The 27,639-nt window shown below is 39.1% G+C and overlaps 2 protein-coding genes and 1 long non-coding RNA gene across 9 annotated transcripts; 2 read left to right on the forward strand and 1 right to left on the reverse strand.

The window, feature by feature from the left end:
• The first annotated feature begins 286 nt into the window (after positions 1-286).
• Positions 287-15,842, forward strand: LOC118360704 (carboxy-terminal domain RNA polymerase II polypeptide A small phosphatase 2-like). Of its 2 annotated transcripts, none has more exons than XM_035740024.2 (7): positions 287-933; positions 10,084-10,238; positions 12,032-12,136; positions 12,381-12,455; positions 13,103-13,195; positions 13,571-13,756; positions 13,990-15,842. In XM_035740024.2, the coding sequence occupies exons 1-7, from the start codon at positions 873-875 to the stop codon at positions 14,113-14,115; spliced, it is 801 nt and encodes a 266-aa protein (XP_035595917.1). In that variant the 5' UTR covers positions 287-872; the 3' UTR covers positions 14,116-15,842. The 2 variants fall into 2 exon arrangements, with proteins under 2 accessions (XP_035595917.1, XP_035595919.1); XM_035740026.2 differs by having other exon boundaries at positions 301-933; positions 12,399-12,455.
• Positions 15,843-16,062: 220 nt separating this feature from the next.
• Positions 16,063-25,684, forward strand: LOC118360725 (probable Bax inhibitor 1). Its single transcript, XM_035740071.1, has 10 exons — positions 16,063-16,189; positions 16,368-16,454; positions 17,052-17,160; positions 23,856-23,976; positions 24,251-24,299; positions 24,426-24,523; positions 24,739-24,818; positions 24,962-25,062; positions 25,179-25,254; positions 25,367-25,684. Exons 2-10 carry the CDS (start codon positions 16,399-16,401, stop codon positions 25,388-25,390), a joined length of 714 nt encoding a protein of 237 aa, XP_035595964.1. The 5' UTR covers positions 16,063-16,189; positions 16,368-16,398; the 3' UTR covers positions 25,391-25,684.
• Positions 17,177-21,049, reverse strand: LOC127913226 (uncharacterized). 6 transcript variants are annotated; one of them, XR_008085336.1, is made up of 6 exons: positions 19,985-21,049; positions 19,869-19,926; positions 19,579-19,810; positions 18,825-19,056; positions 18,304-18,419; positions 17,177-18,067 (listed from the first exon to the last, which is right to left on the reverse strand). It is a non-coding gene; the product is annotated as an uncharacterized LOC127913226 (long non-coding RNA). The 6 variants fall into 6 exon arrangements; XR_008085332.1 differs by lacking the exon at positions 19,869-19,926; XR_008085334.1 differs by lacking the exons at positions 18,304-18,419; positions 19,869-19,926 and adding an exon at positions 18,594-18,709.
• Positions 25,685-27,639: the final 1,955 nt, after the last annotated feature.

A 27,639-nucleotide genomic window follows, 5' to 3' on the forward strand; every position in this document is an offset into this window, starting at 1 on the left:
TTAAGTTCTGTTTTTTCTTAGTCATTACTGCAATTACTGAAGTCCTGTGTCTCAATTAACTAAAGATGTATAATATTATCAATGACAATATCAATAAAAACATTATTATTATAATGTTGATATATCGAAGAAAAAATTGCTTAATTTACTAATCCAATTTATTACAATCATAAATGCACACTCAGTCGTAACAAAACCAGCTCTGGAACATATTTTGGTGTGGAGTGTGCGGAATGGCGAGGAATGCCTTTGCAACTCCCACTTTGAAAAGATCCAATCCGAAACTAGCAACGGTTTCAAGGCGCCCTTGGTGTCCCATTCGAAGAAAAACAAAGCCCAGAAAAAAAAATACATCTCACATTTAAAATCGAATTATATTCATAACCAATTCTCTTTTTGAGAAATATGTCCGCCGATGTAATCTGTTTTCTTTGCCTCCTCTCTGTAATATCAATTTGACGGTGTTGTTTATCTGTAGTAAGGGGAACTTGAAACCGCCCCTTGCCCCATTTCCTCGGTTGTTTTTCTTCTTTCGCCTGTATTCTCCATGTTGTTGGAGCGAAAAGTGAGTTCTTCGCAGAGACAGGAAGGGGTCGTTCGGTTCCGAAATATACTAGCGATAAAGTAAACCGAGACGCGCAGCCGAGGAAAACGCAAAGACGAAAACATATCCAAGCGCCCTGCCCCTCCCAGAAGAAGCAAGAAATAAAGAAGCATTGTTGGTGATGAATTGTAGCGTCTTCCATATCCAACAAAGCCACGGATGACAGTTATCAGGGCAATCATTTAGTAACTTGTCAATATAACCTAATGAAGGCTGCTTATCTCTGTTTGGGGAACGGATTGGATTTTGAGGGCTCTGTGCTTGTCAGATGGAAAGTTCTATCATCACTCAAGTGCAAAAAGAAGACATTCAATTGTCACCGAAAACAGGTAAGAATATGATATGCTCCGGTTTTTATGGTTTGTTCTGATAAATCATGGGTTTAACTAGAAGGGTAAAGGTTAGTTTGATTTGGAGGAGCTTCGTTAAGTAATCAAATGAAAGCACTCACGTTGATGCAAACATGTTCCCAGCGCGTCCATTTGACAGTTCCAACGTCGCGGATATTGCGCGCGACATTCTAGAGCTCACTGTTCTTCTTCACGGTCTGATATGTACACATTGGATTAATCTGGCATATAAATAGACTACGTTGAATATCAATATTATATTTCATGATGATTCAAGCCGCCACATGCAACTGATGCTGAACATGGATTAGTTTTCAAAGGTATTATGGAACACCTGCATAATTGGAAGGGGAAAACCCCTCTGGTACAAACACATTTTTGACAATGTAAGAGTAAAGGCTATTTGAAAAACCGTATCGCATTACATGTCTTTTGTCATCACGAATTCACTGTAAACAATTCAAATCAATATTTATTTCCCATTTTACATGATTAGATTTTCAAGACCAATCAAATGATTCAGTTGTTGATGATACAGTATTTCTATCGACCAAAACAAGGCTACAACATCCAATACCAAATTATTATTATTAGCCAATAATTATAATTTCATTAATTGACAGACAAATAATTTTGCGTGTAAAATGTTCAACCAAACCAACGCCAAATTTAGCCTACCCTGTGTTTTTCATATCTGTCCAGCTGTTGTATGTCGCCGTTCCATTTATTACTTTGTCACATATGTCTCTAGGCAGCCATACACACAGCACAGCCATGTCTTGTTTTTGTTCGCAGGCTCAGGCTGGAGACACATCAAGGCAGATCAATGCGCGCAGGGTGGCATGCTATCCTAATGTTATTATAAAAATACCACATCACAGGCCTATACAATACAAAGATTGTCAGGTGTATGATATACAATTTGTTGGAAATTAAACCAACAACGGTTGCGGATGAAAAACATAACCGTAGAAATGCCAGGTGCCGCGGTCGATATTGACAGTGGAATGCACAAGCACACCCCTCAGCACACGCCCTCCGCCGCCCATTGTAAAGCGCGGTTTCAAAGAATCTTTGTTTTCATGCTTCAGGCATTCCGGTTTGAATTGGAGGGTAGGGTACTGCTGTATGGTTATGGTTGATTTACAATACCTGATTATGTGTGATAGGAGCAGCAGGGTTATCCTATGTTTGCTCAACAGATACAAATCTAATAGATTCGATTATTTGATTATTATAGATTGTTTTTTTTCTCTCATTTATTAGAATTTTGTTTCGATATATTCAGGAATAGGCTATCCTACCCTTTAAAATGACTTTTTGGCACTAGCATGTTATGTTTGTGTTTATAAAGGAAATCCACAACAACAATCATGTTTACAGTTAAGTAAGCTGTAAGCTGCTGGGTAATATGCCTATACATGTCAGCCCTAAACGATTTTGGTAACACTTTATTTGAAGGGTAGCTACATAAGGGAGACTTCATAACACATTAATAATGCTTTCGTAAACAATACATGAGCATTTCATAGATGCATAAGCCAACAACCACATGAATTAGGGATGGGCATTTTACTTTTTATGACCGTTCAAGTACTCCCATTATTATTTTTTCCCGAGATCTCCAATGGAAAAAAGTATATTTTTAGAACACAAGGCCTGCGCTGGAAAAACACATGTGCACATTTATCTATAAGTTTATGCCAACAGTGTGCCACAATGCTTCATTTATCATAACCGTTACAGATAACAAATCCTAATTGCTAAATTGCCATATTCAGTCAATAAAAAAGCAAGTGCCATTTAAGATTCAATTATTGAAACCATACTATCAACTAGTTATATTATATTGTGGAAAACATTTTTTTTTAGACACATTTTATTGTAAAAAAAAACATGATGTTATATAACAGAATAAAATATATCCGAATATTTTTCCAAATGAAAAAGTTGCCAGTGCAAGTGATGCGCATCTCGAGCCTGGGAAAGTTATTCTCAAAGAGTGTTAATTTGAAACGGGGATCAATTTGGCCAGTTAGAATAGAATTTTCTAAAATTCATTGAACACTGCATGGTAATGAATGCTTAATGATTCTGGTGAAAATATATGTCTTTATCAAACTAATGTTTTTGCATATTTTCAGTGTGGAACCTGTCTATATTAGGGGGATTATAGCCTAGGCTAACTAATTCTAAATGGCACTAGCAGTTTGCAAAGTAGCCTAAGTGGAAACTAGATGGGACACAATTATTCCTAATCTGCAGCTCATTGTTGGAATGCATATTTTCCTACATCAATAAACCAGTCCATTTTGAATTTGTGATAAAACTGTCATCATCTGGCAAGGAGTATATAGCTTGTGTATCCCATCAGTTAGATACATTTTTATAGACAGTTATTTCTATAGGAGCTTGTGTGCACACTCAGCACACGTGTGTAGTGAGCGGTCGGAAGGCAATCGAGTGAATGACACAAGGAGGGGAAAGGGAATTTAGGGAGAAGAACTGTGCGATGCTTGGGTTGGTTTCTTTTTTTGTTGTGCTCCGCAAATACAGATGTGCAATTGGAACACTAGAGTCAAAGCAAATTAACATTGGCTTCAAGACAAAATGTCAACATTTTTCGGGACAATTTCACTTGCCTGTTTGGGCAGCCACAAAGCACAGTCCACCAAATAGTTTTATGTTATTTGAAGAAAATGTATCTCTGGTTAAAGATCAAGCTTTGACGTCCGTTCAAGTACTTATGCCCATGAATACTGCAGATTTCAACTTGTGGTTGTTGACAATGACTACTGAAATGCTAAAGAGCTTCTTTATGAATGTGTTAAGATGCTTACATACGGGCTCCAAAGGTGTCATAGACTTCAATGGGAGTAGGGCGTGGCGGGCGGCGAAGCGCAAGCAGTGTGGTTCCTGGTGCTCGCTCCCATAAGTGGCGCCGCTGGCCCTGCTCTTGAGGCACCAAAAGATGAAATTAGCTGAAGTCTTGAGCGGCCGATGCACAAGGTTGACCAATGAGCAGAGTTCATCTTGTCAACCATTGTTTTAATGACAACATTCGAGCTGACAACAACCAGGACCGCTGGTCTCTACTAGAGGTCGACCGATTATGATTTTTCAATACCGATACCGACTATTGGGGGACCAAAAAAAGCCGACACCAATTAATCGGCCGATTTTTAAAAATGTATTTATTTGTAATAATGACAATTACAACAATACTGAATGAACACCTATTTCAACTTAATATAATTCATCAATAAAATCAATTTAGCCTCAAATAAATAATTAAACATGTTCAATTTGGTTTAAATAATGCAAAAATAAAGTGTTGGAGAAGAATGTAAAAGTGCAATATGTGCCATGTAAGAAAGCTAATGTTTAAGTTCCTTGCTCAGAACATGAGAACATATGAAAGCTGGTAGTTCCTTTTATCATGAATCTTCAATATTCCCAGGTAAGTAGTTTTAGGTTGTAGTTATTATAGGACTATTTCTCTCTATATCATTTGTATTTCATTAACCTTTGACTATTGGATGTTCTTATAGGCACTTTAGTATTGCCAGTGTAACAGTATAGCTTCCATCCCTCTCCTCGCTCCTACCTGGGCTCGAACCAGGAACACATCGACAACAGCCACCCTCGAAGCAGCGTTACCCATCGCTCCACAAAAGCACAAGCCGTGCAGAGCAAGGGAAACAACCACTCCAAGTCTCAGAGCGAGTGACGTTTGAAACATATTAGCGCGCACCCAGCTAACTAGCTAGGCATTTCACATCGGTTACACCAGCCTAATCTCGGGAGTTAATAGGCTTGAAGTTATAAACTGCTGTTGACAAACACACTTAAGTGCTGTTTGAATGAATGCTTACGAGCCTGCTGCTGCCTACCATCGCTCAGTCAGACTGCTCTATCAAACCATAGACTTAGTTATAACATGATAACACACAGAAATACCAGTCATTAATATTGTCGAATCCGGAAACTATTATCTCGAAAAAACAAGGCGTTTATTCTTTCAGTGAAATACGGAACCGTTCCGTATTTTATCTAACGGGTGGCATCCAGTCTAAATATTCCTGTTACATTGCACAACCTTCAATGTAATGTCATAATTACCTAAAATGTTGGCCTATTAGGTGGCCCAAACTGTTGCATATACACTGACTCTGCGTGCAATGAAGTTTATGGTTAGGTACACATTGGAGCAACGATACGCACCGCATCGATTATATGCAACGCAGGACACGCTAGATACACTAGTAATATCATCAACCATGTGTAGTTAACTAGTGATTATGATTGATTGTTTTTTATAAGATAAGTTTAATGTTAGCTAGCAACTTACCTTTGGTTACTGCATTCGCATAACAGGCAGGCTCCTCGTGGAGTGCAATGAGAGGAAGGTGGTTAGAGCGCTGGACTAGTTAACTGTAAGGTTGCAAGATTGAATCGATAGAAATGGGTGTCCAAAAATACAGATTTCTGATTGTTATGAAAACTTGAAGTCGGCCCTAATTATTCAGCCATTCCGTTTAATCGGTCGACCTCTAATCTCTACACACAGTAGGCAGATTTTCTCCCGGTTCAATTGCCGTTTACCGTGGCCCGTCCGAAAGTGCCTTTGAAGTCCTTACCCTTCAAATAGTGTTGCCACAAGTGCTTTAAGTTACATAATTTTTAACCTGTTACCCATGCCATATCTGTTTCCTGTGACCCAGGGAGGGGCTGTCTATTCTATTTATTATATTCTATATGTGTTGAATGATGTCACCCAGGCGAGGGCCCAGTGTCCTGTATGTTTTTATATAGATAGACAATGTTTTTTACAGGAGTGGAATTGGAAAGTATCACTCTATGAACTCAACATGTAAAATCCTATAGAATTCCTAGAGGAATTACCTTTTAAACACATGTTTACATTTTTACAAGTGAAAAAGATTTATCTTGAGTTCCCATACACTCTTCCCCAATTCCTTAGTTATGTACACTATATGAACAACATTATTTGGGTATTTCAGCCACACCCGTTGTTGACAGGTGTATAAAATCAAACACACCGTCATGCAATCTCCATAGACAAACATTGGCAGTAGAATGGCCTGTCCTGAAGAGCTTAGTGACTTTCAACATTGCATCGTCATTCCAACAAGTCAGTTCATCAAATTTCTGCCCTGCTAGAGCTGCCCCAGTCAGCTGTAAGTGCTGTTATTGTGAAGTGGAAATGTCTAGGAGCAACAATGGCTCAGCCGTGAAGTGGTAGGCCACACAAGCTCACAGAACGGGATTACGAGTGCTTAGGCGTGTAGTGCGTAAAAATCAACTGTCCTCGTTTGCAACACTCGCTACCGAGTTATAAACTGCCTCTGGAAGCAACGTCAGCACAATAACTGTTCGTAGTGAGCTTCATGTAATGGGTTTCCATGGCAGAGCAGCAGCACACAAGCCCAAGATCACCATGCGCAATGCCTAGCGTCAGTTGGAGTGGTGTAAAGCTTGCCGCCATTGGACTCTGGAGCAGTGGAAACACATTCCCTGGAGGGATGAATCATGCTTCACCATCTGGCAGTTCAACGGACAAATCTGGGTTTGATGGATGCCAGGACAAAGCTACCTGCCCAAATGCATAGTGCCAACTGTAATGTTTGATGGTGGAGGAATAATGGTCTCGGGGCATATTTTAATGGTTCGGGCTAGACCCCTTAATTCCAGTGAAGGGAAATCTTAAACCTACAGCATACAATTACATTGTAGACGATTCTGTGCTTCCAACTTTGGCATCGGTTTGGGGAATGCCCTATCCTGTTTCATACAGAAATGGTTTGTTGAGATCGGTGTGGGAGATCTTGACTGTCCTACACAGGCCAGGCCCTGACCTCAACCCCATCGAACAACTTTGGGATGAATTCGAACGCAGACTGCGAGCCAGATCTAATCGCCCAACATCAGTGCCTGACCTCATTAATGCTCTTGTGGCTGAATGAAAGCAAGTCCCCTCAGCGATGTTCCAACATCTAGTGGAAAGCCTTCTCAGAAGAGTGGAGGCTATTATAGCAGCAAAGGGGAGACCCACTCCATATTTGATGCCCATGATTTTGGAATGAGATGTTCGACGAGCAGGTGTCCACATACACTACAAAAGTATCATCATTCCAATTGCTGCAGACGCCCCCCAAAGATGAAAGGAAGAGAATGATAGGTGGGAAATTAAAAGTTAGTATCAAGGCTTGAGGTTATGAATCAGGAGAGAGTCTCATAACTAACACTACTTCACAAAATATGACAAGCATGATGAGTGTTGCCGTGATGTGACTATCATTCATCCGATGACTATTTTATCAAACTGTTTTAATTGATATTCTATTAAATTAGTCATGTAACAATTAACTCAGTAGGAATTTGGGGCACCATAGGAAAAGTTATTTAACGAGTTACTATCTCCTGACTTAAACTCTAAAGATATACAGATACCTCTTACATCAATAACAGTCAATTATTCATTATTACCTCATCAGTTGCAATATCCCTGGATTTGCAAGAACCCTATCCCTTTGAATATTCAGTACTACACAAATTGATTTAATCATTTTATTTATTAACTAACTAAATAATAACACAGAATACCATACACACTTATATGAGATAAAAGTCCCTAGTGGACAGACATGGTATGACTGCTGTTACACAATGGAAAGGGGGTGGGGAAAGATAAAGAGAGTGAACATATCGTACATACATTTGGAAGCTGTACTCACGGAAATATGAATACTTTGCACATGAACGACCGCTCATTCAAATAAGAAAGGCAATGTATATATTTATGCGTAGATGTCTTTGTCGTCTCTCTGTTGAAACCACTAAGTCTGTCTATGGGGTGTGGTTCGATGTAAGTCTCTGGTTGTCCACCAGAGGTCACAATCTCCTTATGCTTATTTGATCTTGGAGTGTTTGTTAGGGTAGATACTGCAGACATACCTACGGTGGTCAGAGGGACCTATTCGTCCCCCACGTGTTGAGAGTTAAATGTCCTAGAACCACTTTTACATGCACAGCTGCAGACTGTGAGTATTCTGGTCTAGTCTTTACCTTCTTCACTCGTGTTGAGGGTTTCAGGTCTTCTAACCCTTTCGTAATGTGTAGCCACCGTTCCACACTGTCTGGTCTTGTAGTTTTAACCATTCGCGATGCCTGGTTTACACCATCCGTCTGCTTGATCCCTAATTGATTATTAAGGATTCAGCTCTCGACCACTTTACACGCCAGCAGCGACCCGGCACGTTTTGGTCTGGTTTCCAAAGTTTCTAACCATTTCAACGTGTGGACCGCAGCCTCACGTTCTCTAGTCTAGTTTTCATAGGTTCCAACCATTTCGAAACGTTCAGCTCATGCTTTCTGTCACGCTGGGCTGATGTAAATTTCGTTAGCGAGTCCTTTTAAGCATTCTGGTCGGAAAGGCGGTTCCATCACACTGACACGAATTCTGAGCTCACTTGGGCGTGGCTACTGACGGCATAATTTTGCATGGAAAAACAATTATCATTTAGAATGCTAAAATCACATTGCTTTCTTCACGAAAGTATTCTCATATTTAATCATCATTTTTTTACAACGTTTAGATGTTAACCTGATATACACAGTGTACAAGCTCTTCAAGTTACAATGTTTCCGTTATAACGTTTTTCTATCCATTTTAATGACATCACCATATTCCATCTCATCATTCCCATCGTTCGGATGTTGAAATATATTGTCCAATTGTTCTTTGTTAGATGTTGAAGTTTTGGGTGGCCACTCTTCTGTAACACAACGATTCCATTCTCCCAAACTAGAGACCAGAAAGCAGTTGGTCTGCTGCATTACAATTTACGATCGACGTGAGGTGTCATAAAACCAACACATCAATCCCCCCCCTCTGCTCTGTAGAGCTGATCCACTGTAACCGGATCTTTGGATCCTCACAGGAGAGTCAGTGTTCAGATGTGTGAATCACACTTTTTCTTTTTAAATCAGTTTTTTATTAATCCCTTTGATAGCTTTAGTCAGTACAGCCATCTGTGTTTTGTATATCAGAGCCATCCATGCATTCGATTTTTATATACTATTACCAGCGGTGCTATGCATATCCAATGCTATTTGCCTCCTCTGGTGTAACCTTTGAACTATGACACATTTTTACATTGACTGATCAAAGGGGCTTGGAGCATTGAGGTGTGACTGGCTTCAGCTCGCTCCACTCCAACCAGAGATCTTGTTCCAGGAGAGTCAGTGAAACGGTTGGAATGTTTTCTGTCTGTCTTTTTTTTTTATACAGCAGAAGTTACTGACCGTATCTTAAATGACACACTACTCCCTATATAGTGTACTACTTTTGACATGTGCCCTGTGGGGATTAGGGTGCCATTTGAGACTCAGACACTGCCTGGTGAAGAGTGTGGGTTTTCCCGCACTCTCAATGATTATATAACATGTACCAACCTCTTCCAGCTTCCAGCAGCAGCAGCAACCTCATTAAAGGCAGATTTTTATTTGTGTGTGTTTGTCCAACTGTGCTTGTGTCCGTGCGTGCGTGTTCAGGCTGGCTGGCATCTCTGTAATGTAGAGGGAAGCCTTTCGTGAAGGGAGCACAGAGTTCATTCTACATGTGTGCAGTAACTATGTCTCTCAAAATGGGGGAAATCCTCCTAACTACTTTATGGCAAAATCTTGAGAAATTCACATCATACATTTCCCTAACATCTACAGATGTAAGGTCTTAACTTGAGCCAGTTTGCTACAGCAGGAAGATAATCCTGCAACAAAAAGAAATGTGGATGAAATTCATGGAAGGGTTGATACATTTTTTCGTAAGGGAAAATCAAGTCTGAAATGTCAAAGTGGAAATTACAAACTTCAAAAGCCTTTTTAAACATTCTCCAAGTTTTAAAAGTTCTCCTGCTACAGGGGGATCAAATAAAAATCCTACATCTGCACCTGGATTATAAGAACCTTCATTGCAGGTGGAATCACCATAATGTGTTGGTGAATAGCATTTTCATTTGGGACAAATCCATATATCACTCAGAGTTTTGATCAAAAGCTTGGTTGTGTCATAGGCCTACAGCATTCTTATTTTTGGTCTTGTGACAGGCGAGGTGAGCAGATCTTCTCTGAAGAAGCCTAGGAGCTGTAACATCTTCAAAGCACTCTTCTGTTGCCTCAGAGGAGCACAGGATGCCCGGAATCCACCATCTCCTTCACAAGATGCCTTGCTGGGGCCACAGGACAATGGGGACGTTGTCAAGGTAACATAATATATTATTCTCAACATCTCGGCTGCATTGTTGTAATTATCCATATAGTGTGTATGGGCTGTAGTTTACTGTATTTCAACCAAGTGTGGGACTACTATGTAGCCTAAAGTGTCCTTTTTGCATTTTGCTATGTTTGCAAAGCTTGTTGGGACCGCTTAAGCAGATTACAAATTAATGGTTTTAACCACAAGGTTTTTTCACACATTGTAATTTGGCTAGTTTTATACTTTTTTTTTTATAGGACATGAATCTTGTGTATACAGTTTAGCTAAGTATTTTTAAACCCAAACAATGGTCAGGCTTAGCTCAGCTTTCTTTTTATTTTACAACTGTCAACTTCCTCATCAAGTGTTTAACAACTCTGCCATGCTTATTACAGGAAAATAATATATAAGCAGACAATAACTACACAAGTGATTGCTTTCCCATCTTGAGCAATACCCAGTGAGAATTTGTGGGATTATTGCCCGTTGATGTTATAACAGCATGATGCAATATAAAATGGCTGCTGCACCTGTTGTGAACTTGTTGAACACTATAACCATGACTGTTGGCGGATACAGAGTAGTTTAGGTCTGTTCATATTGATCTCCTATGATGATAAGACAGCTGAGTGCCTTGCAATCCACTAAGGCGAAACAGTGGTGCAGTGGGCCTACAAAGAGTGGATAATGTGATGTGCATGTTAGTTCATGTTGGATATATTAGATATGTACAGTATTTTGTACCTGGTACGTCATAACCGAAGTGTACAGAGGAATGACAAGTTGTGTGTTGCCCACAAGCCACTAGTGAGGCTGTCAGTGTAGGGGCGCTAGTGCCATGTAAAGGCGTCCTCATGCTTCCCATCCCAAACAGTTCCTGCATATATTAAAACCACATTTTGTGATGTTTTAGTCTTTGACAAGGGTTTATCGGCCGTTCGTGCACACAAAAAGTTTTTCTGACGCAAGCCGAAGCTCAGTAGCCAAAGTATACACCCCTTCGTCAGTAATTGGTCAACAGTAGGAATTCTTCAATTAATTGTTTTGTTGTCATTCAACGAGAAACGACTCGGTTTTCATGCAAATATTTCCACTTGAGATATACTGCACCAAACATCTTAGATGTAAAATTGCGTGACTAAGACCATCTCGGCAAAAAACGTAAAAATGAATGACATATATCTGGAGTTATCTTAATTCGGACTGTATTGAAGAAATGGCTTCGGCATCTCAAGAGGGACAAACAGTACAATTGACGCTTCTTTTTGTTCACATTGCCTAGTGTCCTCCAGGCAGCGCTGTAGCTGTTGTGAAGCATGGGTATTGTTTGGGTCTTTGAATTTAATCTGATATTCAATTATTACAGTATTATTACACTGTTAGAGCTCTTTTACCCCGACCTACATGTACATTTTACCTAAACTACCTCGTAACCCTGCAGATTAACATGGTACCGGTTGTTAATTTATTGTGTTCATATTTCCTTTTTTAATTTAGGACATTTTTCTTACTTTTTAACTCTGCATTGTTGGTAAAGGGCTCGTAAGTAAGCATTTCACATTAAAGTCTACACCTGCTGCATTCCGCGTATGTGACATAACATTTGATTTAATTTCAACTGCAGTTATTCCCTGTGCTTGTAGAGTGAGGCACTGTGTTTACTAAGCATAAGAAAAGCCTAGTAAAAAGGGTAAGATGTGGTGTTCTCTGCACAGTCCTGTACTGTACTCTGTAGTACTGGCTGGAGATTGTGTCAGCTATAGTGACCCTGTATGTCCCCTGTTTTCTCCTCTGCCACAGCTGTCATCAGGGCCCAGCCTGCTGCCTGAGATGACACCCCAGGACCAGGGGAAGATATGTGTGGTCATAGACCTGGATGAGACACTGGTGCATAGCTCATTCAAGGTAGCTACCGCTTTTCCACCCACTCACTGTTACATGTGGTTTTGTAAGGGGTGTTTGTATGCAATGCAAATGTAAAATATATTTCATGAAATTAATTATAATTTTGAATTACATTAAAAAAAGTGAATTGTTTGATTTACGGAATGATTTATAGTTTAGCGTTTAATTTAGGGATTTGATCCTATGTAATTACATACAGTATAACTGTAAAGCCCAGGAGCATCATAACAACAATCTTCCACAGTGTTCCTTCTCTCCTCAGCCTATCAGTAATGCAGATTTCATAGTGCCTGTGGAGATTGATGGGACCACACACCAGGTAAAATCTCTCATCTGAATATGTTATCTGTGTGCTTGTAGAGGTGGGTGGGTTGGTATTGTGTGTGTGTTATGGTCAGTGTTTGCCGAGGTTAAAATGGGATGTGTCTCAGGACAGATGTTTGTCATGGGCGCTGTATGAGCCCTCTACTGGACAAAAGTTGAATGGGAAAGGAAGTAAACAGTTCAATTCAGCTTAGTCAGTTCACTTCATTTTGCTCACCAATGCAATGTACCAGAGATAATATTTAAACTCTATATATTGAAATGTACTGGAGTCTGCTGTACATGCAAAACTACATGCAAAACTTGCACTTCAGGTCAACATGATAACTGTTGTGGTGTTTGGAATTCTTCTCCATGGGCCTCTGCCTGGTTCAAGTAATCCAGGATAGGCTGGTTAACACCTGCACGGCCTATTCTTGATTACTTGTTTCAGGAACCAGCCACCAGCAACTGAGATGGGAACAAAATGGACACAGCAGAGGAAGAAAAGAGTTCATTTTACCTTCCAAATATTTTCTTCCAGATACTTTATTACTGTTCATTTATAAAGCAATTGCTAAAATACTTCGTAACAAGCAGAAATGTCTGTTACTACACAGGTAAAAGAGCTACCAAAGCTTCATGCCAGGTGTTTGTTTTCAGGTATACGTGCTGAAGAGGCCTTATGTGGATGAGTTTCTACAACGAATGGGAGAGCTGTTTGAGTGTATTCTGTTCACTGCCAGTCTTGCCAAGGTAAGCTGAAAAGACCTAACGAAACCTTATCTTGTCTTGACATTTGGCCTATTTATTTGTTGTTCTTCATGAAAAAAACTCTTGTATTTTAGTTTAGAAAGTCTTACTACTTTTTTCTCTTTCACAATGCTCCGTAGCCTTTTCCCCATGCACTAGGTGACCTTTGTAGTACCAAAGACTGCTTTGTACATTTGCATATTATGAGCTAGCATACATTCCATAATCTAACCCATAGTTACATTATTAGTAGCTTTGGTGCCTTGATGACACCTTGTTAGTCCTGACCAAACTCCCTTTCCTTCTTCCTCTTGCCATTTCCTCCCTTCCCTGATCCTGGTCTTCCTCCTTTTCCCCCTTTTCTTTGCCTGCCCCCAGTATGCAGATCCAGTGACTGACCTGTTGGATCAGTGCGGGGTATTCCGGGCACGGTTGTTCCGGGAGTCCTGTGTGTTCCACCAGGGATGCTACGTCAAAGATCTCAGCCTGCTGGGCCGAGAGCTCCATAAGACCCTCATCCTAGACAACTCTCCTGCCTCCTACATCTTCCACCCAGAGAATGCTGTGAGTTTGAGTTTCATTCAACTTCTGTCAACTCAAATGTGACCTCTTTCAGGATTCAAAGTGATTATTAATAGGATACTAGTTCTGATTCTACTGCATTCTGATTATATTCTAACCTTATATTCCACTTAACTTTTGGATTTAGTAGTTATATACGACAAGAATATACAGTTGTCAATACTGCAAAGAAAGCATTAGTAAGTGAGTGAATAGTTTCTCTGATGCTCCCTCAGGTTCCTGTGGTGTCCTGGTTTGATGATGTGGAAGATGCTGAGCTGCTCCACCTGCTGCCTGTGTTTGAGGACCTGAGTCAGGCAGAGGATGTCTACACCAGACTGGGGGAGCTACGAGCACCATGATGGAGGGACCCTGCTGATGAGCACTTCATGACATTCTAACGCCTTTTCTCTGACTCTGAGTATCTCTCTGTATGTCAACCACTGTCTGATAGTTCTGAGCGAAAACTACCAAAATACTGTAGAGTACTACAGTCATTCCAAATGAATATGAATAAAGTGGTTATTTTTTTCAAAACAGAAGCCTGCATGGCCTGATCTGACTCAGGACACTTGTATCTTTGTGCCTTTTTCGTAAACAAACACAAAAAGCAAGCAGCTCAAACTATTTTTATTAGCATTTTGTAAAATAAATAAATAATAATCTTCCAATCTCGCTATGCAATCCTCTTCTGTAATCATGATAAACTTCAGTGCTACTTATACGGTTCACAGTCAAATCCAGAATGCCAACAGAATGTAACCTTACATGTTCCATGATATATGACCAGTTAGTATATGCTCACATACTAGATGTTTAACTGATACGTATGTAAATGTTTGTATTATTAACTGTAAAATGGCCAACAAAGCAAAATGCCACTCCATTTAAGTACTGAATATATTAGAATAAATAAAGTCTTCATAAAGTTTGAGACTTTATATACATTATATCAATGTATTTTTTTTTAATACCATTAATAGCATGCATACAGTGATGTTATAACGCTTTAAAAAGCTTCTTGAGTTGATCATTTGGGACCACATTTTTTAAGATTAATTCCTTTATGGTCACTTGAATGCAGACATACTGGATGCATGGCTACTCAGCAAAAGTATATTATATTGTCGCTCTTAGAATATTTGGTCCAGTCTAACACGTTTTTCTGTTTTTCTTGGAATACTAAATGACAAAATTGCACTTGTTGTTTTATAAGTAAGACTGTGCTAAAAAGTGACAACTGTACCTTTCAAATTCAGTCAGAGACATCATGCACTGCCTGTGCAGATATATGCACCCTAATGCCATGCTGGATGTGGTCAAATACTGTATTTAAAAAAGGATATGTAGTTGTGGTACTCTTAATTCTGAAATGATATGCCTTTTTTTCTTATACATTTTGTGTATTCGTTTGTGTATTATTTGCCCACTACAAGTGAGGGTATAGAAACAACAATATTCAAAACATCTGCCAAATTATAATTTGTGCCTAGAGTTTTTGGATCGTGTAAACAAGTTAATCAAACACCACAGATTATTTTCCTCCCAAGAGTGCCTTTCAAACATCTCTTAACCTTCCAATGCCTCCTCATATCATCATAGATGATACCAACGACATTGGCTTATCCAAAAAGCAATAACCAAGTTCAGGGTGTAGATCAATGACAAATAACTAGCAAAATCTGGATTATTTTATGTAAGTACAATCAAGTATGTTTTTAGAATGTTAAATATCTGTTTTTATTGTCTAGCTACATGTTGACCACTAAATAAATGTCCAATCCTAATGAATAACCAAAGCTATCTGGTTGTTGATATTGTGTAGATTAAGTTGTCCTCATTGATATTGTTATAATCAAACAAAATAAAGTGTACAAAATGTCCATTTTAAATCAGTAACACATATTAGGCCAGATCATTGTGTTTAGTGCTAGGGTAAAAAAACAAAACGTGCACCCTTTGGGATCCCCAGGACCGAGTTTGAGATACAATGTTGCTACTTTCAATAATATTGGACTATTTCTTTAAAGAAATACATGTATTTTGGAGCCAAACTGGTCAAACGTTGCCAAATAAAAGTTTGATTATATTTCCTTGTCGGTGTGTGTTTTTGTGGAATAGTCAATTGTTTATGTATTAGGAAATTACGATATTTTCATAATTTGGGCTATCTGGCATCCTTAGGGCGTCCATACCCTAAACCCTAACTTTAACCATTTTAAACGTCAACTTCGATGCGGGTATGGACGTCCCAATGATTCCGGATGGCACCGACAATAGAATAAATATCAATGAGTTTTTTTGCAATGTGATGATGTCACTACGTTGCGACGCTCAATCGAATGACACGTACAGTTAGTAAACAAGGATAGATAGAAAGTTGTCGAAGGAAATAAAAGACAAGGAATAAAGCTAGCTGGATTACTACTGTGCCATGTACGTTATTATTACTATTTTTTTAGTTAACGTTTTATGCTGTTTTAGCTAACGTAACTCTCAGAGTTACAATTCTGGCTAAGTAATGTTAGATAGCTAGTGTAGCTAGTTAACGTAACGAAAAGTCAATAATCGTTGGTTACGTTAAAATTAATCTTTGTAATTTTCTTGTTTTTAGATCTGCCAAGATCTCAGAAACCTGTCTCAATATGAACGTGTTTGACCGCAGCATCAAATTGGATGTTCTCCTCAAGTTCTCCCAAATGTAAGCAGAACTCTTCTGACACATTTCTAATGCAGATAATAATGCTCTGTATAATGCAGAGACATACCAATACATTAATATATATCGTTTTCAATGGGAATAAATGAAACATAGTGGATAGAACAAGTAGGGAGCTGGGCAGAGCCAAGCACCAGCTAGCGAGGTCGTATTGGCGCGTTCTAGCATGTATTTGCTTATTTCCTTTAGCAAAAAATAATTCCGTGAAGTGCGTGTGTAATAACTCAATTCGCCCATACACTCCTAAAGAACGCACATTTGAATCTTTGACAAAAGGTCACGTTGACAAAACTTGGTGCACTTTTTAGTTTTGGAAAAATAACTATAGGGAGATCTGGCTTTACTTTGATGAGAAAATCAGCTGAATGCCTGCCCAGTTCCATCTCGCTCCATACTCTCAAACTACCAGACACTGACGGCTTCATCTTCTCACCATATTTGGTGGGAAATGGAAATTCCAACTGGATGCTTCAGATTTATACATCCAGTGAAACATTTGACACCTTGTTCTATCTGTCCATACTTATGGTAGCTAGCTAAATGACTAACGTAACATGGTTAACACAATGCTTTTCACAGTTCCCAATCTACCCAGTTACACCTGAAGAATGTCTACTCCAGTTTGGCAGTTTGCATGTTCGTGGCTGCAGCAGGATCCTACGTCCATGTTGTCACACGGCTCTTTCAGGTAAACAGTAAGCACACTACCCGATAATAGACACATTGATAAATACTTGGGGTGAAACGGTATGTCTATTCGTATTGAACCGTTCTGTACAGGGTGCACGGTTCGGTACGCACTACGAACCGAATAATACATGAATCATATATTATAGCTAGGAAAATATATATAATTGTAAAAAATATATTATTGCATAAACCAATTGCGTATAAATTAACGTGGGAAAAATATCCACATAGTAATAAAGTTGTTATAGTTGTCTGCAGAGACCGTCGTAGCAGCATTTCGCGTATGAAGGAATTAGCAGCTAGCTAAATGCAAAGGAGCAACATGGCAAGCTTTGGCGAGCCAGAACTAGAAGACGCCCCAGTATCATGCATGTCTGCCGTCTGGGAACATTTCAGGTTCCCTGTAAACAATAACGGGGATTGCCGACGAGTGGTGGATAAAACTTCTCCAAATGTAGGCTCTGTTCATTACTGATAGCATATTAGAGTGGTGGATAAAACCTCTGCAACATGTAGGCTCTGTTCATTACTGATAGCATATTAGAGTGGTGGATAAAACTTCTCCAAATGTAGGCTCTGTTCATTACTGATAGCATATTAGAGTGGTGGATAAAACCTCTGCAACATGTAGGCTCTGTTCATTACTGATAGCATATTAGAGTGGTGGATAAAACCTCTGCAACATGTAGGCTCTGTTCATTACTGATAGCATATTAGAGTGGTGGATAAAACTTCTCCAAATGTAGGCTCTGTTCATTACTGATAGCATATTAGAGTGGTGGATAAAACCTCTGCAACATGTAGGCTCTGTTCATTACTGATAGCATATTAGAGTGGTGGATAAAACTTCTGCAACATGTAGGCTCTGTTCATTACTGATAGCATATTAGAGTGGTGGATAAAACCTCTGCAACATGTAGGCTCTGTTCATTACTGATAGCATATTAATTAGAGTGGTGGATAAAACTTCTACAACATGTAGGCTCTGTTCATTACTGATAGCATATTAGAGTGGTGGATAAAACTTCTACAAAATGTAGGCTCTGTTCATTACTGATAGCATATTAGAGTGGTGGATAAAACTTCTACAACATGTAGGCTCTGTTCATTACTGATAGCATATTAGAGTGGTGGATAAAACCTCTACAACATGTAGGCTCTGTTCATTACTGATAGCATATTAGAGTGGTGGATAAAACTTCTACAACATGTAGGCTCTGTTCATTACTGATAGCATATTAGAGTGGTGGATAAAACCTCTACAACATGTAGACTCTGTTCATTACCGATAGTATATTAGAGTGGTGGATATAACTTCTACAACACGTAGGCTCTGTTCATTACTGATAGCACATTAGAGTGGTGGATAAAACCTCTACAACATGTAGGCTCTGTTCATTACTGATAGCACATTAGAGTGGTGGATAAAACCTCTACAACATGTAGGCTCTGTTCATTACTGATAGCATATTAGAGTGGTGGATAAAACTTCTACAACATGTAGGCTCTGTTCATTACTGATAGCATATTAGAGTGGTGGATAAAACCTCTACAACATGTAGGCTCTGTTCATTACTGATAGCATATTAGAGTGGTGGATAAAACTTATCCAAATGTAGGCTCTGTTCATTACTGATAGCACATTAGAGTGGTGGATAAAACCTCTACAACATGTAGGCTCTGTTCATTACTGATAGCATATTAGAGTGGTGGATAAAACCTCTACAACATGTAGGCTCTGTTCATTACTGATAGCATATTAGAGTGGTGGATAAAACCTCTACAACATGTAGGCTCTGTTCATTACTGATAGCATATTAGAGTGGTGGATAAAACCTCTACAACATGTAGGCTCTGTTCATTACTGATAGCATATTAGAGTGGTGGATAAAACCTCTACAACATGTAGGCTCTGTTCATTACTGATAGCACATTAGAGTGGTGGATAAAACCTCTACAACATGTAGGCTCTGTTCATTACTGATAGCACATTAGAGTGGTGGATAAAACCTCTACAACATGTAGGCTCTGTTCATTACTGATAGCATATTAGAGTGGTGGATAAAACCTCTACAACATGTAGGCTCTGTTCATTACTGATAGCATATTAGAGTGGTGGATAAAACCTCTACAACATGTAGGCTCTGTTCATTACTGATAGCATATTAGAGTGGTGGATAAAACCTCTACAACATGTAGGCTCTGTTCATTACTGATAGCATATTAGAGTGGTGGATAAAACCTCTACAACATGTAGGCTCTGTTCATTACTGATAGCATATTAGAGTGGTGGATAAAACCTCTACAACATGTAGGCTCTGTTCATTACTGATAGCATATTAGAGTGGTGGATAAAACCTCTACAACATGTAGGCTGTGTTCATTACTGATAGCATATTAGAGTGGTGGATAAAACCTCTACAACATGTAGGCTCTGTTCATTACTGATAGCATATTAGAGTGGTGGATAAAACCTCTACAACATGTAGGCTCTGTTCATTACTGATAGCATATTAGAGTGGTGGATAAAACCTCTACAACATGTAGGCTCTGTTCATTACTGATAGCATATTAGAGTGGTGGATAAAACCTCTACAACATGTAGGCTCTGTTCATTACTGATAGCATATTAGAGTGGTGGATAAAACCTCTACAACATGTAGGCTCTGTTCATTACTGATAGCACATTAGAGTGGTGGATAAAACCTCTACAACATGTAGGCTCTGTTCATTACTGATAGCATATTAGAGTGGTGGATAAAACCTCTACAACATGTAGGCTCTGTTCATTACTGATAGCACATTAGAGTGGTGGATAAAACCTCTACAACATGTAGGCTCTGTTCATTACTGATAGCATATTAGAGTGGTGGATAAAACCTCTACAACATGTAGGCTCTGTTCATTACTGATAGCATATTAGAGTGGTGGATAAAACCTCTACAACATGTAGGCTCTGTTCATTACTGATAGCATATTAGAGTGGTGGATAAAACCTCTACAACATGTAGGCTCTGTTCATTACTGATAGCATATTAGAGTGGTGGATAAAACCTCTACAACATGTAGGCTCTGTTCATTACTGATAGCATATTAGAGTGGTGGATAAAACCTCTACAACATGTAGGCTCTGTTCACTACTGATAGCATATTAGAGTGGTGGATAAAACTTCTACAACATGTAGGCTCTGTTCATTACTGATAGCATATTAGAGTGGCAATACGAGTAACATGACTACTCATTTGGGCCGACATCACCCCGAAATGCCAATCGGTGGGACTAGGTGAAAAAATTAAACGGCAACCACTTCTTCCCACACAGCCTCTGGCAACAATATGCGTCCGGTAGGGCTAAAGAAATCAAGCAAAATTCATAGCGGCAGATATGAGACCCTTCTCTGTGGTAGAGAACGCAGGGTTCAGAAACATGTTTAAATTGGTCGAGCCGCGCTTCACTCTTCCTTCCCCGTACACATTTTGCCCAGACATGAATACCTGCCTTATACAAACAAATAAAACAACTTGAGAGAGAGTTGTCAGAAACGCTGTCTGTTGCTCTAACAACAGACAATTGGACGTCTGGAGCTACCTTACTGTAACGGCTAATTTCATTATGGCAGAGTGAGAGATAAACAGCCATGTCCTTCAAACACGTCCTCTTGAGAGTAGTCACACCAGTGAAAACTTGGGGGAAGAGCTAAGGGAAGTAGTTGCAGTGTGGCAGTTGGAGAGGGATAATGTAGTGATTCCTGTGACCACTGACAAGGCTAGAAATATTGTAAATACAGTTGCACTAGCTGGATTGAGGCCACAAATAGGATGCTTTGCTCACGTTATTAATCTAGCATCTCAAAAAGCAGTGTCACCTCCTGTTTTCAAGACAAAACAGGAGCAGTTGGAGCTGCCAAACTACAAACTAATCCAAGATGCCACTACTTGATGGAATTCAAGCCATGACATGGTTGAGGGATACCTTGAGCAGAAAGTCACAGTGTATTCTACACTGACTGATCAAGCTGTGAGGAAGAATGTCAAAGATATTGTGACTTTGTTTGAAAATGACCTAAGACTAGCAGAGGACGTTATCAAAGTGTGCCTCTCAAAACAGTCACAACACTTATATGCACTGAGAGCATTCCATCAGTTTCCGGTCTATGAAAACAATGATCCTGAAATCAATGGTGGCATCTGATGAAGATGAACCCGCAGTAAGGGATGTCAAGACTGCTATCAGAGTTAGCCTGGTGCCTAGATATGCTGACCCTGGTGTCCAAGACTTCTTACACAAGAGCACCGCTTTGGACCCCCGGTTCAAGTCCCTGCTGCACCTTGATGCTGCTGCTCGTCTGAGAGTCTACAATGAACTCACAGCAGAGATGGTGACCAATATACAACAGGTATTGTATTTATTTTGTTAATGTGACATTTATTATTTGATTAATTAGTGATTTAACAATTAATTATAAAGTAATAATTGTAATTGTCATAGTTGACACAAGAGCACAAAAAAGAGCTTTGAGGACACCTCGCCCTGGGTGAACTTGATGGAAGATTTGGGTTTAGATGATGCATAGACACAGCCACCAGAAGCACTGCAACTAATAATAGCACTGCCACCTCACGACACAACCATCCGAAGCACAGCAACTAGCAACTCGCACTGAAGTGCCGCTTTAAAAATACAATTCAGAGCATGGGCTGACTTGGTCCTGGAGAAAGAGTATATAAGAATCATGCTTTCAATGGAAAGGCATGATAGTGCTACTTGACTTATCACCGATAGATAGCTTGTGATACTTCAACTATCATCAACCTAAAAGGTAAATATCTGACTTTCATACTCTAGAACAATTGTATCTCTTGACTTCTGATTTCTGAACGAGACATACTGAGACTGCTACCCAGTACACTCCTTGTGCTGAATACATCCACCTAAACGGAGTGGATAAATAGCAACAGTGGTGTTACAAAGGGTCTTGATCTCGAACCGTCAATAAATCATAGTACAAACTTCTAGTAGGAGAAACAGATACTGAGTGATTGGATAAGCCTCTAGAGCAATTGTGAGTGGAAGAACATACTCTTTGGAGACCAACCGGGTCAACCTACGCTAAGGGAATTAACCGCTTGTTGTAATACATATATAAGGCATTAATAGTAGTAAGTGTTTTGATGATGTTTGATGTTATAGATTAAGGACCAGAAAGAAACTGTAACAACGTGCACAACTGTGTGAACTGCAAACATTGAATAAAAAGTAGAAACTAGACCCAAAACCCTAGGGGAGAGAACAGCTCTGACACCCCCAATCTAGGGAAACAAGTTTAGTTTCTACACTAAAGACAATATGATGGTTTGGACAGAATAATCATTTTTATTGTAACAGGTATCCTCTATATTAATACTCAAGTAGTATTAGTTGACGGACATAGACTGTAACTCGTAACCAAGGTATAGCTTGCGTGAGTCTAGATATAAGAGCATACAAAGGGAAAGTAAAGCAAGAGGTACTCTAAGTCTGATTGAAATTATCTAAGATAATCCAGAAACCAGCCTAACGGCATCACACAAGGCTGATCTCTGAATAAAGGGCAGGATACATAACCAGGTCAGTCCGGCGGATCTGTGAGTCACCTGTTAGCCGGGTGACATTAGAACTTGAGTGAGAAGACTTGTAGTATCAATCTCGACGGGGGTACCTTAATGGTCCTATAGCAAAATCCCCTACCGCGACACAGTGTTTGATATATATATATTTCTAACAACAAATCATATTTTTAAAGCCACTTCAGAGATAGTAATTATCATCTAATTTAATTCTTCAGGGCTAAGCCACAGATACCACAGGAGCCGACAGGGGTTCTCCTCCAGAAAAGAGGTCTGCCATGGCTGAGCTTTTTGGGGAGTTGTTCACGACCCAGGAGCAGGGAACCAAGTCAAAGGTCAAGGTCTTAGAGGAGGAGGTGACCTCATACAGGAAAGTGGACTGTATTCCCCTGGATGCTGATCCACTTACATGGTGGAAGACCAAAGAGTTAATATACCCTAATGTTGCCATGTTAGCAAGATGCTACCTGGCTGTGCCTGGGACCTCTGTCCCTAGCGAGAGGGTATTCTCCACAGCGGCTGACATTTTCACAGTAAGCCTATCTGTGCTCACTGCAGATAATGTGGATAGACTAATCTTAAAGAAAAACTTGAAAATTTGATACAAATGTTCTGTGTTTTGTTTTTTCTCAAGTAATGTCTCAAGTGGTCCTATTTTGTTGAAGGCATTGCTATGTGACTTAATGTTGATATATGCTGCTGGACTATGCGCTCTTGTTGAAGTTCTGTTTTAAATGACTATATTACTTCCTGTTTTAAGACAGGCACTGCTGGTTTTTGTTGTCCCTTTGTTTCCATCTGCTCCTGGGAATTCAAGCTGCCCTGTTTACTATTATAATACATGTCAAATCTAAATAGAAATGACATATTTCTCAGGCATTTATTTTGGCGATGTATCAAAACCGTATCGAACCATGACACCACTGTACTGTATCGAACCATGACACCACTGTACTGTATCGTACCAAACCATGAGTTTTGTGAACCGTTTCACCCCTAGTAAATACAGTAACGTTCAGATAGATTTTAGGCAATGTTGAAGCTATAACTACTAAAAATACTTTGGGCTTTATCCTATTCCTCTAGGGTGGGTTGCTGACTCTTCTGGGTTCCCTGGGCATGGTGGTTTGGTTGTCCATGACACCACACAACCCAGAGACCGAGAAGAAGAGACTGGCTATCCTTGCAGGGTTTGCTTTCTTCACAGGTAAACTCAGAGCTTTAGACAGCCAATTTTGGCTGTTATTGACTGTTAATTTGTCATTCATTGGAGGGAAAAAAACTCATTATAAAACAGGTTCAATCCTGGATGCTGATTGGTTGATAACAAGGAGTTAGTTATTCACCACAATCCCTGGGTAATGTCTGTTAACAGTTCCATTTTAAATGTATCAATGTGCATCCACTGTCCCATGGCACAGCCAGGCAATTCATAAACTTTGTCTCCCCTGCAGTCAAATTGACTTTTTCTTTCTCACCAGGTGTTGGTCTTGGACCAGCAATGGACTTTGTCATCATCATTAACCCAAGGTAGAACATCTAAGCCTATGTGCTATTAAATATTGTTGGAAATCATTTCTTAGGAATATTTGTTATTCAATTGAGTCAAGAAGACTGTCCTTAAATTGTGTGTCTATCTATCTGGTCTCTCTCTAGCATCATTGTGACAGCCTTCCTTGGAACCTCAATCATCTTTGTCTGCTTCACTCTCAGTGCCCTGTATGCCAAGCGCAGGAGCTTCCTCTTCCTCGGAGGTACAAAGATGTAATACGCTATTCAGTAGCATAGTTATTTATCTGTTCTGGTCATAATATCTTAACTTACTTGAATAAACCCTTTTGCTCCTTGAGAAGCACAAGTCATTCACAAATTTCGCAGAATTTGTGTTAATTAAGTCAAGATATAACGCCCCCAAAATCTTGAAACAATGTGTGATTTTTCCTCTTTGACATGTTTGTTGTCTTCTCAGGTACTCTGATGTCTGGCTTGTCTGTCTTGTTCCTGGTGTCTGTGGTGAACATGTTCTTTGGATCAGCGATACTCTTCAAGGTAGCCTAAATATTTAGAGCCATCTCTTACGACTTGGATGTGAAGTGATTCCACTCGTAAATTTGGAAGTGTGTAATATAATTGTGTGAGGAGGTCTCAGCAAGGTGACTCAGATGTAACATGGCTCTTCTCTTCACTAACAGGCTCACATGTACCTGGGTCTGGTCATTATGTGTGGCTTTGTTCTGTTCGACACTCAGCTCATCATTGAGAAAGCAGAGAACGGAGACAAGGACTACATCTGGTAAAGCTTTAACATTTCACCAAATAAGCAGTTGTAAAACTTTTTACTTGCTGATGTATTAGAATGAAAGATAATATAATGTCAATGAAATTAAGTCATTGTTTTTCTTTTGAAAGGCATTGCGTGGACCTGTTCCTCGACTTTGTGACCATTTTCAGAAAACTCATGATTCTCCTTGCCATGAATGAGAAGGTAATTTGTTTTATTTTCCCCCAAAGACAGATTATTAATCTCATGTAATGTTTACTTTTTCTCATACTAGCAAATTTCACAATATGCAAATGGTAATATTTTATATTTTCAGGACAAGAAGAAGGAAAAGAAGTAGATTAAATAAATCCAGTTGAAGTTTCAAATGAAAAACGATCTGTGACAAGGAACAGAACCAGCAACAAAGCCTCTGTCTGCAGTGCTGTTGGTGCTTTCACTATTTGTCGTTCTTGGTACTTTTTGTCCATTGATTTGAGCTTGCAAGAGGTTATACGGTTGTATTTTAGGCTACTGCTGCAGTGAGAATGCTTGTCCTGTAGGGGGAGTGGTTGTTCTATGAAGGTCTACATAACAGAACTGGACTCTTTGTGCCATAAAAAAAATACAAATAAAACATTTTTTTCAGAAGGCCGTTTGAGCTTTTGGAGATTAATCATAGTTTTATGTTCTAATATTTGGATTTGTTAATGCTATTCCTCTAATCTGTTTAGTATAGTTTAGTTTATGGAAGGGATGTGACAGACATCCTGACCCGTTACGTCTTTATCAAATCACATTTTGTCACATGCGCCGAATACAACAGGTGTAGTAGACCTTACCGTGAAATGCTTACTTACAAGCCCTTATTAACCAACAATGCAGTTCAATAAATAGTTAAGAAAATATTTACTAAATAAAACGTAACAAGAAAATAACAATAACGAGGCTATATACAGGGGGGTGCCGGTCCCGAGTCACAACTTCTCATTTTGCTCTTATTTACTACTTCACTGCGTTACGTTGAAGAAGAACGTATTGGTAATTCGGCTGACCTTTCATGAAGATGTACATTTGCATTTTATGGTCAGTTTGTGCGCCACAAAAAGGACTGGTCAAGGCTGTAGAATAAATGGGGATCAACTGCCGATGCGTTCTCGTAATATTTTTGTTATCTGAAAAGGCCTACTGTGAAAAAAATACTTTACCAGTGATAACTTTGAATACATTTATCAAATTAGGTTAACTAAATGCAGTTTTCATTGCAGATATACATTTCAAGAGCAAGGTATATGGTATAATTTTATTTGTGCTTCAGTGAGAACACATGAACAAGAAATAATCAAAAACCTTTTTAAAAGAATGTTGACATCTTAGCTGTTCAAGATTATGACATCCAAAGTTAAACAATCTATTTTAGCCAGGTGACTGCATTTACAAGTTGACAAATAAAATGGACAATTACAAATATGCAGTTGATTTAACATAAAAATAAATACATAATTAATTGGACAATATTATTGCTGGCATATTACCTTCAAAGAATGGTCGGCTAAACTAAACGCTTTCTTGGCAGTTAGAGAAAATCTTAACCCCATCAACAAATAATTTGACATAAAATGAAATGTATTGAATAGTGAAAAATGAAGCTCAAGATGAAGGATTCAGTACATTGGGTGTGCTGATAAAGAGAAGGATTTATTGGTCAGTGTTCCAGCGCTCTGTAGGTGAAGGTTGGCGTAAGACTTAATTAACAAGACATTCAATTTCAACAAATTATTTTTTGTGTGGGAATGTTCGATATTGTCATCATGTGTATTACCTATTACTAAGCGATTAACTAAAATGTTAGTTATTTTTGTTTTCAAATGGACTGACATCCGTTCAATTATTTGAATTCCATTTAGTTGTTTTCTGACCTCAATGACCACATTGAGCAGTTTCTCTCGAGATAAATCCGTTCAAGCCCGAACTGTGCAATGTAGTAGGGAGTTGTAGAATATTGAACTGTTGGAAAGTACATCATTTCGCGCTGAAACCGTGGTAATTAACTACAATGACCATAATACATTGCGCAGCTAACTTGGCCGGTCTGCTTCTTTTAGGCATGCTACCTTAGGTTAGTGTGAGGCAGACAGAAGAATGCGCGATAGGGATAGAGAGCACTTGCTTCCTGAGGTGTCTACATACATTATCTAAGTGATTGATAGTTGGTATTCAGCGGTCATAAAAATATGCCTTATTTATTTTGAACTTCTAAAATAGGGATTTTGTCAGAGCATAGGCAGCAGCTCAATAGAGATGAGATGACTTGGAATGGAATAATAAGGTAATATACACAACTGGAATATTTGATTAAATAAATGTGAATACATGGTGCAGTAATGGGCAGTCACTTTCAAATGTAACTACCATCATTGGACTTTGTTTTATTCTGTGATACAGCGTTTAATTAGCAAAATAAATAATTGAAATCAATCTGGTATTGTTTTTTAGTAATTGAACCAAAAAGACCTCAAAGTCCTAATCGCTCAGCACACTATTTCCATAATCCTACAATTATATAAATAGCTATTTTGGTTAGCAGTGTGTTTGTCCAATTCTCTGCTG

This window comes from Oncorhynchus keta, chromosome 28, assembly GCF_023373465.1.
Source record: "Oncorhynchus keta strain PuntledgeMale-10-30-2019 chromosome 28, Oket_V2, whole genome shotgun sequence".
Taxonomy (NCBI): domain Eukaryota; kingdom Metazoa; phylum Chordata; class Actinopteri; order Salmoniformes; family Salmonidae; genus Oncorhynchus; species Oncorhynchus keta.